Below are 11,761 nucleotides of genomic sequence, written 5' to 3' on the forward strand. Positions count from 1 at the left end.
TCCAATGTTCAGTGGTAAAAAACAATGGCTGTAAAATAAAGTGTCTAAATACCTTTATACAAAAAAATTAAGCAAGTTATTTTGTGCATTGTTTTATCAGAATGAGCCACCTAATTAATGCAAATGACCCAGGCCAACCATTCCAACTCATTGCAAGAAAATGACCTTCTAGGTAATCTTTCACACAGTGTAAAATAAAAGGCTCCCAAGACTCATTATTTATGCATAGTTGACTTTACACCTCTGCCCAAAACCACTGTCTGAAAACGAGAAGCCTATTAGTCCACGATAAACACACTTCACTAAATGAAAAATGACACATTGAAAATGAAAAAGTGTGAGACTTTGTGCATACATATGAATGGATGCGGAGGCCATTTTAATATAAAGCGGATTACAAACTACATGTATTAACTAAGTATATAAAAGAACATACAATTTGAGCATACTCCATCAAAACTTATCATATAATTTCCATAATTACTTGAACAAATCTGACTCAAATATTCTCATTTTTAAGTTGATCTTATGAGAGTAGCCGTAATGTGTGTTAGGAAGAAATATTTTATCTAGTAGGCCTATAAATTATATGTTAGTAGACACTTATCATGTTTGATTTTCTTTGGGTGGCATGGATCTCTTTAAAGAGAACTGAAGCAAGCAAACGCAAAGCAGTAGGGTACATTTATAAGGGGCCTGTGACACCACATTGAGTTAAGTTTCCTTAAAAAAGACAACTGTTTTCCCAGACAAGGTAATATTCATAGTATCCACCATTGTGTTCCCACAAAACAAATATTGACAAACCAACCCCTCACAGGCTAGACTGCTAGTAACGCTTCATATGAGAACTTAGGCAAAGTACACATGCTCACAAACACAGTGATGCTTTGGTGGTAGCTCGTGTAGATTCATAATACAGGAAAGACTACAGTCATACCCATTCACAAGTGCGTGATTACATTGCGCAAAGAAATGTTATTTCTTCTCGCAATGCAAACTTAAATCATGCATAAACCTGGCGGAAACACATTGCCCTGCAGTCCTTCCTGTATTTTTTCAACGCACACCCATTTTATTTTATATTTTACATTTGTTAAGATTTTTTTTCCCTTCAGTTTACACTTTAAAGATGAGCCATTTGCTATTTTGCAATTTTGCAGATAATTTATGCTCGAGTTGAAAATAACCACCCTGGTGTGTGAGAAAATCAGTCATCAATATGACCTGGATGTTGGGGGGGGGGGGCTTGTTTTTCACTTTCTAGCACAAGATAAACTATCTGTAAAACTTCCAAAAACTACAGGCCGTAGTCAATCTCTCAGCATTTCTAAATCTATCTGTAAACATGTTAACTTTCAGAATAAGTATTGTTAAATTGTCAACTGTTGGATCTGCTCAAATTTTAAGCTTATTTTTTAGAGGTCAATCAAAGTCATAATTTGGCATAATTTTTTCTTCAAATGATGATTGAACCATATACACCAATTTGTTGATATCTGTTACCTAATATATTTGAATCAAATCAACAAAATGTTAACAGAACATGGCTTGATGATTCTATACAATTTTAACAACTGGCACCCAAAACTTTTAAATTTCGACAGTAAATGGAGCGTAGGAGAAATGAACTTAAAAACAAAAGGCGTGTCACTCCAAACAATAATCGTTACATAATCAGTTACATTCAATCAAGTGGGGGTGAACATTGCATGTGTCTTAAGCATGGCTGCCCAATATTATAAGTTAGAGATATCTCTGATAAGGCAAAGCAGTTCCACCCATTTGAATAAAAGAAAATGATTATGACATACACAATAGCATTCTTATTCCACTACACATGGAGAGAAAACCCAATTGCAGATTTCTCAGTTCATTGAGGAACATGTATTAGGAAACGTTATGAGATGGGTTACAACATTTGTGGCCGACATTTTAGTTTTTTTGTTGTAAAAAAATTGTTAACTACTAAAACAAAGCATGCCAACCACCGTCAATATATATTTATACCTGGGGTTTGACCTTCAAGAAAAAATTCTTGTTTTTGTTTTCAATATACTATATATTTAGAAATACACACCCTCCCCACGATTCACCAGGACAAACGCCCAACCCTTTTCTAAAAAGCGTTGGTGTTTGCAACACACAGATGTATGATAAAATGCACATTGGGAAAGTAAAACAAATTAACACTCTTTGCTTTGTGGAGAATGGTTGTATTTTGTACAACATATATAACAGCTTCTTAACCTCCCCTCATAGTCACCGATCATACTACATGTACTATCCATAACCATAAAAGAATGCTACATGGACGAGCTATTTAGCATTGATCTTAAAAATTCTTAATCTTATCTCCGATGGCTTCTTCACTGAGATCGTCGAAATCGTGAGCTTCGAGGTACGTTTTCAACGTACTAGTTGCCGACTTCAGTGTTCCGACTGTGGATGAGTACTTCATTTTAAGCTTGATGTTGGCAGTTTCCATTGACCTGAAAGGAAGAGACAACAAAAATAAGAAGTTTTTAATGCAGGCCTGGAATTTCATTTTTGGACATGTTGAAAGGGCAAGGCCATTATCATTTTGCACAGGGCACTTCCATTGGAAAGTCTGAAAGTCAATGGGAAAATTTTTTAAGGGCACCAAGACCAATACCAAGTGCAACAGTGGCCAAGGCCTCCATGTAGATCCAGGCCTGAAATGGCAAGGAAATACCATTGCAAGGAAAAACTGTGACAGTTGCTGTCTTATAAGAAACCTCCTGAATTAGCAATTCCCTATGACTTTTTCCGCATATTAAGACCAATTTCACCAGATGAGAAACAAGTTAACAACCATGTGTTTTGTTCGTTACAGTATGTATCTATTTCTTCATTGATGCAAAAAATCTCCTGAAATCTGAAGGATGCCTTGCGGTTATTTTTGTTGTTGCAGGGTTTAACTGTAACATAAACGATGGTTGAATTCATGCTAAAAATAATAAGTTCTAAGTATCTTCTGATGCAATCAATATATATAATGGGAGAAAAATTCAAACTGATAAATATTTGGAGGTCGGAATTCACAAGAAGCGATTTCAGATAGATGCCCTCACCAAAGTACCAAATGCGCCCGTTCAAAAGACAAAGTTATCGGGTGTCCAGGCAAAATCATCAGCGCTCGAAAAAAATCTTGGAAAAAAATTATGCTGAGCACAAACCACCGTTTCAATGCACTTTAAAATCACACTTGTATTAATCAAAGATTGACCATTAGTATAATGTGTGTACAGTGGTTGGTACCCAGAAGTACATTTTCGAACCGCGTTTCGCCTGCATTTTTTGTCTGTGTTGGAAGGAGACCTTACTACATCTTTAGCCGATGAACAGATCCTTGTGTCCAAGACTTAATATTTGACATGTACATTGTCCATCAGGGGCCCGATCTTGACATTTATATGGATGTTAAAACAAACTCAAGGCCTTAAAGGGCAAAACCTCTGATCAGAGAGCAGTATAAGAAAATTACACGGCCGTGAATCTGAAACTTTCATTCCCAGTAGAAGCTTTCAGGCGATCATGCCATTTGTGGGATTTTAATTCAAGATCAGTGGTGTTGTTTGTGTAGAAATTTGTGGAGCAATTTAATGATCATGCAGGAATAATAAGCAAATTGATGATTGTGTAGGAATGGTTTGCACAATTTGAGAACGTGGGGCAGAACATGTTTTCACTGCTGCAGCCAATAACTGTTTCGGTAAACTACTGGCCAGTTATTGGTTATGACTAGTGCTGGGCGAATAGTGAAACTCTGTATTCGGTTAACCGCTGGCCAACTTTCCGAAATAAACCGGATATTCGAATACCTTTTTCCCGCCGCTAGAGGGCGCTTAAAAAAAAAAATCCTTGGTTCATTCATAAAAATAACCGGATCTAATTTAAAGATGACGATTTGCTTTTTCTTTTGATCGTGATTGACTCTACGTAAGGAAAATTTTCATAATCTTTGTACAAATTACGTCAAAATTTGTCATTGTTTTAACTCTTCACGCAGGTGAGCATAGTTAAATACATAATTTATGTTGCTTTATGCTGTCTTAATAGAAGTTTCATTAATTTATGTTGCTTTATGCTGTCTTAATAGAAGTTTCATAAGGATTCAGACAAAACATTCCTATCAGTTGTCGCCCCGACGATCGCGGATAATAGGAATATCCGGTTACTTGGTTGTAATTACACGACTATCCGGTTTATAAATAGGTATTCGCGCCCCTTGCGGATATCCGGTTAAGAAAAAAAGGCACTCGCAGTTACGGATAGGAAAACATATTCGCCATTAACCGGATATTCAAATTATTCGCCCAGGCCTAGTTATGACCATGAAAACGCACTCATTTCAAGAGTGAGTTGAGGGCGCCAAGCTGTGTGCAGAATTATTCACTATTTTTGCCCATGCTACCCAATTTATAAGCCTGTCTTACAATATTTTATAAATAAAGTCTTCACCAGCTGAACTGAATTAATTAACATGATCTTCTACGGCTTATTGTTATATTTCAATGTTCGGGTGACTATGATTGCTGAAAATATCTCCCAATCCGAGCAAAGAGATTATCTGTCTACATACGGATACTAAATTTTTTTGGGGGCAGCGCATGAGGTAGTCTAGTCTGCCAACAAAGCAGATAACGAAAAATTCTACAATTTCTATGAAATTCACAAGAAAGTAACAAAATGCTTAAAGAATTAGCACCAGTTTGTCAACTGAAAACTACACGACGCATCCCCCATAGCGTTGCAGCTACGCTTACTGTACACCACCTTCCCCCCAATAATCAACCAAAGCAATCACAAACCACACAATCCCACTACGTAATAGTGAGTATGGATTGGATGAGCCTGCATAGTGCTAAAGGAATTCCAGACACGTGCAACAACAAGTCTGGAATTTCACCCAGGCCAGGAAAGCCATAAAGCCAAGGCCTCTGTTGCCCCGGTCTTGGCCAAGGTGCCCCTTCTAAAGTTTCCCATAGACTTTTAGCTTTCCAATGGAAGTGCCCTTTTTAAAATGAAAATGGCCTTGCCCTCTAAAAAATTAAATTCCAGGCAAGCAACAGCAATCCCTTAACTGCGCATTCAATAAGGCTGTTGTCTTGAAGGATGTACAAAGATGTGAGGGACACAAAATGTGGAAGCAAATAGGTAACCTTTTTTGTAATGGTTGTGGCAGCAGATAACCGAGTAAAATTGTTTTTAGCGTGCGATTGAGCCATTGTTGTCCCCTTTTCAGGCATGATACATTCACGTGCAAGACGCATGATGCAAGACGCATGATGCAAGACGCATGAATTCTTGGTCACCGTATCTTGACTGCACCGCGTTAACACGCAAACGCAACACAAGATTCGCTCGTCTTGCGTCATGCATACACACGGCAGACTGTTAGAGTACGAACAAAGAAAGGGAATTCCTTAACGTTGGAATCTGCATTATTTCATGAAAATGACGGATTTGTGAAGAATAACTAAGATTTGACTTATAAGCTTTTAAAATTTTCCGCCCCAGAAATGGGCCCTGATATCCAGGACGTCACTGAAGTATACGAAAGTGTAAGGCCTAGTGCTTGGCGAATAGTAAAATTTTGGTATTCGGTTACCGCTGGCCAACTATTCGTAGTTAACCGGATACTCAAATAATTTGTTTCGCCGATAGAGGGCGCTAAAAAAAAGAAAAAAAAAAGGGGCGCTGTTTGTTTGTGAATGAGATCTTATGGACGGATTGATATTAATTTTAGACAGTGTCACTCGGTTCATTCATAAAAATAACCGGATCTGATTTAAAGATGGTGATTTGCTAATTGACTGTACGTGAAAGAAAACTTTCGTGATCTTTGAACAATCACGTCAGAAATGTCATTGTTTTAACTCTTCACGGAGGTGAGCATAGTTAAATACTTAATTTATGCTGTTTTATGCTGTCTTAATAGAAGTTTCTTGAGGATTCAGACAAAACATTCCAATCAGTTGTCGCCCGACGTCCGCGGATATTCGGATATTAAAGAATATCCGGTTACTTGGTTGTAATTACAGGACTATCCGGTTTATAAATGGGTATACGCCCCCATTGCGGATATCCGGTTAAGAAAAAAAAAGGCATTCGCGGTTACGTATAGGAAAACCTATTCGCCATTAACCAGATATTCATTCGCCCAGGCCTAGTAAGGTCGCCAGGTCTAACACACACCCAGCTCTATGTTACATGCCCTTTGTGTACATTTCTTTGTACTGGCACTTTTAAAAAACATATTCTGCAGCACTGATGAAAACACTGTCTGGACGCATGGGGAAAGTCCACATAGTTTTTAAAACTTTGACATTTGTGGACCTCTATTGTTCTTAGGTCCACACTGCAAATAATTATAATGCTTGCCCAACCACACACTTACACACAACCATACAAGTCATCTTTGTAGGGTCCTGCAATTGTTTTTCTATTATTCCCTTCTCTAAAGAATTCTCTTGTGGATGACTGTATGAATTCCCTTCTGGGGTCCATTGTGGCGCTCCCATAGGCCCACCCACACATGTTTGTGGATCCGGTAAATCAAGAAGTTCTCTTTGTTTTCCCATTGTTTTGACTCAATCCCAACAGGAAATGCGTACATACGGAACTGCTTAAAATTAAGCAGAAAAGGGGGTCAATATTCATTTGCTATAACAAGTCAGAAAATTTACTTACCAAAAGCATGTCAATGGGTAAGTCTTGCCTTTGGGGATATTGTGTTTAGCTCTCTTCTCCTCTGATGGTTCATAGTCCAATACAAAATATACCACTTCTCTTTGTTTAAGTTCTTCCCGGAGGGTTTCCAAATTATCAGAGGGGCCGGCTTTTTTGGTAACCTTGACAACATCGATGCGGTCGTCATTCTGCACTATTTCCAAAAGCATCCATGGAACCTTGACTTTCGATTGATCCATTTTGAATGCTCTGATCTCTTCCTTGACATTCTCGTCTAGTGCTGTTCCTGATTGTGGCTGGAAAAACACAAAAACAGGATTTCCTAATAATCTTCAGGTTGTTGACTTTCAATCAAATTTCAAAAACCTAATCCCTCTTTATTTAAAACACTTAAAATAGTTTTTCAAATAAAAAAGTCTTGATATGGAGCGTGAACATTAATTTAAGTATACAAACATTAAAACACAGATGCACATCCCACCGCCCGCCGGTCATCCATGCATACTAGTGCTGGGCGAATAGTGAAATTTTGTTATTCGGATACCGCTGGCCAACTATCCGAAATTAACCGGATACTCAAATAATTTTTTTCGCCACGAGAGGGCACTATTTAAAAAAAATATATAAAAAAAATAGATTTTTTTTGGCAATAGAGGCGATGTTCGTTTGTGAATGAGATCTTATGGGCGGATTGATATTAGTTTTAGACAGAGTCACTCGGTTCATTCATAAAAATGACCGGATCTAATTTAAAGATGGCGATTTGCTTTTTCTTTTGATCGTAATTGACTCTACGTGAAGGAAAACTTGTGTAATCTTTGGACAAATTACGTCAGAAATGTCATTGTTTTAACTCTTCACGGAGGTGAGCATAGTTAAATACTTAATTTATACTGTTTTATGCTGTCTTAACAGAAGTTTCATAAGGATTCAGACAAAACATTTATATCCGTTGTCGCCCGACGTCCGCGGATATTCGGGTAGTTAAAGAATATCCGGTTACTCGGTTGTTTAACAGAATTATCCGGTTTGTATAGAGGTATTTGCGCCCTATGCGGATATCCGGTTAAGAAAAAAAAGGCATTCGCGGTTACGGATAGGAAAACCTATTCGCCATTAACCGGATATTCGAATAATTCGCCCAGGCCTAATGCATACACAACACATGGTGAATGTGCAGTACAACAGATCAGGTCCATAAAACCATTCTGCACGCTGTAATTGGCCATTTGACAATTCAGGCATGAGAATGGGTGATGAAAAAAAAAAAAAAGAAAAAAAAAATCAGTTTAATGCAAATGTTAATATTTCAACATTTGTGTGCCCATTCGACAACAAAATAAGCATTTGCAAAGCGATACGACAAGTTCAAAATATAAACCTGGGAATTCGCTCCGGGATCTGGTAAGTTTTTGTCCTTTTTCTTCAAAAATATTTTCTCAATGGTGTTTTGAGTGTTCATTAGACATTGAGGATCAACATTGTGCCCTCAGAATTTGTGTCATGATTTTTAAAAGTGGTAAAAATGGGGCAAATCTGGTGACTAGCTGTCGAAATTATACGCGTTGTCAATTGCTGATCAACAGAATCTTGTAACCCTCCGGCCTGGCGGCAGACAGGAGGAGGGTTACGTTATTGCAACTAATCTTATAGTTGCGATAACGTAACCCTCCTCCTGACGTCCGCCAGGCCGGAGGGTTACGAGATAGGTTCGATTGGCAACGATTAATCTGGTCCAACACGTACTGCAGTGCGTGCGCGCCATTGTGAGTGAACGGTAGGCCTGGGCGAATTATTCGAATATCCGGTTAATGGCGAATAGGTTTTCCTATCCGTAACCGCGAATGCCTTTTTTTTCTTAACCGGATATCCACATAGGGCGCGAATAGCTATTTATAAACCGGATAGTTCTGTAATTACAACCAAGTAACCGGATATTCTTTAATATCCGAATATCCGCGGACGTCGGGCGACAACTGACATGAATGTTTTGTCTGAATCCTAATGAAACTTCTATTAAGACAGCATAAAACAGCATAAATTAAGTATTTAACTATGCTCACCTCCGTGAAGAGTTAAAACAATGACATTTCTGACGTAATTTGTTCAAAGATTACAAAAGTTTTCCTTCACGTAGAGCAGACATGCCAACCTCTGGGATCACAAAACTGTATTCTGAAACCCCAAAACCTGTATTTTGCATCAAAAACCTGTATTTTTTTTTTAAACACGCGTAAACGTAGTTTTAAGCCCCGAGACAGGCAAAATAGAGAAGGTGTGAAGGCCATTAAGTTATCAAACAGCCTAATTAAACCAGTAAATTAAAACTTGAAGAAAAAAAAAAAAAAAAAAAAAAAAAAAAAAAAAAAAAAATTAAAAAAAAAAAAAAAAAAAAAAAACATTGGGCAGAGGTTTCCCTACGGGTGGTTATAACCCAATGGAACAGGTTTTGTATGAAAAAAAAGATATTGATAAATCATATCTTAAAGACATTGATTAATCATATCCTATTCATATAAAAACCCTTGTCAATTAATTAAATATCATTTTCTTTGTCAAAAGAAGACAAGTACAAAACAAAACTAATTTAATTTCAATGAAGAAGACAAAAAATAATAACAAATCATCCCAAAAAGTTTCGTTTGTTGCATTTGGGGGCATAGTTCTTAAATTTATCTTATAAAAATCTCGCTTCAGGCGCTCTATATCTTTTGCGTCTTTATTTTGGCAAAAAATTCTTTTGCAAACTCGATTCGTCCGTTCACAAAACGACCGATACCATATAAGGCCATTTGACAACAGCGCCCTCTGTTGTTCAATGAATTGTGTTAGACTGGTTCCCTGTGAAATCGGGACGCCAGATAAACTGGTGTGTAGTAAGCAATGCAGGTTTGTGCTACTAGCGTGCGTGCAATGATGGATGCGAGGGAATCTCCGTTGCGCTCGCTCGATGTGTGGTGAAAGTTGAATAAGGAATACCCCCGTGGAATAATAGAGTTCACTGGATAATCATTATCGGCCGTAAGTAGTCGGCCGAAACTTATTTGTGTCAATAAAAAAATATTGAACTTGAGTTAAAAAAGGGCACGACGGCCAACTGGGATAAAATTGTATTTTTGCGGTGGCGATGCTCAAAACCGTATTTTTTTTGCAAAACCCGTACACCCGTGTTTTTTACAAAAACCCGTACGAAATACGGGAAAAACGTACTAGTTGGCATGTCTGGTAGAGTCATCCACGATCAAAAGAAAAAGCAAAACGCCATCTTTGAATTAGATCCGGTCATTTTTATGAATGAACCGAGTGACACTGTCTAAAACTGATATCAATCCGCCCAAATTATCTCATTCACAAACAAACAGCGCCCTCTAGCGAAAAAAAATAAAAAAAAAGTTAATTTTTTATTTTTATTTTTAGATAGCGCCCTCTAACGGCGAGCAAAAAAACCTATTCGAATATCCGGGGTATCCGAATAACAAAATTTCACTATTCGCCCAGCACTAGTGAACGGCGTGCAATGCAAACGGACAGCGCGCACACGCACTGCAACATTGTAACACCTTTTTCACAGAATGGTTTAATAGCCCCGTTTGCAAAGCGATGCGACAGTTTCAAAATATAAACCTGGGAATTCGCTCCCAGATCTGGTAAGTTTTTGCTTTTTTTCTTCAAAAATATTTTCTCAATGGTGTTTTGAGTGTTCATTAGACATTGGGGATTAGGTTCGTACCCTCAGATTTTGTGTAATGATTTTTGAAAGTGGTAAAAATGGGGCAAATCTGGTGACTAGCTGTCGAAATTGTACGTGTGGACCAGATTAACCGTTGCCACTCGAACCGATCTCGTAACCCTCTAGCCCGTCGGCCATTGGGAGCAGGGTTACGTTATCGCAACTACTAATCTTATACAAGCTGCCGGTAGATGCCGCTCTAAAGATGTAGCACCCAATCATGGATGGCTTGAAATCTGGCTAGATACTGGTGGCAAGACGGGCGCGCTGCCCGCTTACGATGCCCGCTGTTCATGCATATAGCGCACACGCACTGCCGCATAACACCCCTTCTACAGAATGGTTTAGTCAAACTCGGTCGTGGCTCGGCAGTTTGGCAAGCGAGTAGGCTGGTGCCAACGTGTACAGCACTTGGTGAACAAGTGATCAAAAGATAAAGCGTCGAGCATATTGAGAAGTCGAAAAACGTGCGATGCAGCAGAAAAACAAAGATGTTTCTTTTATTTAACTCAACAAAAAGGCCATACAAGCATCATGAATGAATGTATATCGAGTGTGTGGTGAAAGTTTCTGGTGGTGTAGGACTGTAGGAAAAGTTTCCGTATGGCGCCACCACTTTTTCATTCGAAATAAAATAATATAGTATCTAATTTACCTGATTGATATATCCCTTTTTGTAAAATGAGTGAAAAAGTGGTGGCGCCATACGGAAAGTTATCCCCTTATAGTTTCCAGAAGTACCACCAGGCCACCAGTTTTTGTTTTCACCGATTTAAAAAAAAAAAAAAAAAAGAATCTCATCGACTCTCCCCCGACTGAACTCTCATACAACGAATGAAAAAGTGGTGGCAGGATCCGGAAAATTTTCCCATTTTACCAATTGCCATTTCACCCAGACATGCCAGATGTCACAATTTAAAAAAAGGGGCACAGTTTCCCAGTTTTACTTGGAATGTTGTGTCTATTGAGGTCATGGAGGTAGTACAGTGACACTGTCCCGTCTACGGTGCGATGTTGCCGTGACCGGTTCCACCCTCGATGACACGACATGCAATCATGACTTGCCTCCACATTATTAAAATTACTAACTAAAATATGCAATACTTTTACAAACAAAATAAATGTGACATTCCTTTGTTTTCGAAAGTCCATGATGTACTTTCTAACTTACCATTTTGATTTATTAATTGTCGCTTTCTACACGGAGAAGGATGGACTTAAAACTTCTTCCTGGATTCACACGACGGAAAGAGACGAAAAGAACGTGCGGATACTTAAAGTGCGCGGAGGAGCAATGAAATAAAATAGGATGAC

The 11,761-nt window shown here is 38.3% G+C and overlaps 1 protein-coding gene across 1 annotated transcript; it reads right to left on the reverse strand.

The window, feature by feature from the left end:
- Nucleotides 1–336: 336 nt before the first annotated feature.
- LOC139934896 (depactin) lies at nt 337–11,761 on the reverse strand. The gene is made up of 3 exons (XM_071929320.1): nt 11,619–11,761; nt 6,718–7,013; nt 337–2,492 (listed from the first exon to the last, which is right to left on the reverse strand). The coding sequence occupies exons 1-3, from the start codon at nt 11,619–11,621 to the stop codon at nt 2,336–2,338; spliced, it is 456 nt and encodes a 151-aa protein (XP_071785421.1). The 5' UTR covers nt 11,622–11,761; the 3' UTR covers nt 337–2,335.

Source organism: Asterias amurensis, chromosome 1 (assembly GCF_032118995.1).
Source record: "Asterias amurensis chromosome 1, ASM3211899v1".
NCBI classification, from domain to species: Eukaryota; Metazoa; Echinodermata; class Asteroidea; order Forcipulatida; family Asteriidae; genus Asterias; species Asterias amurensis.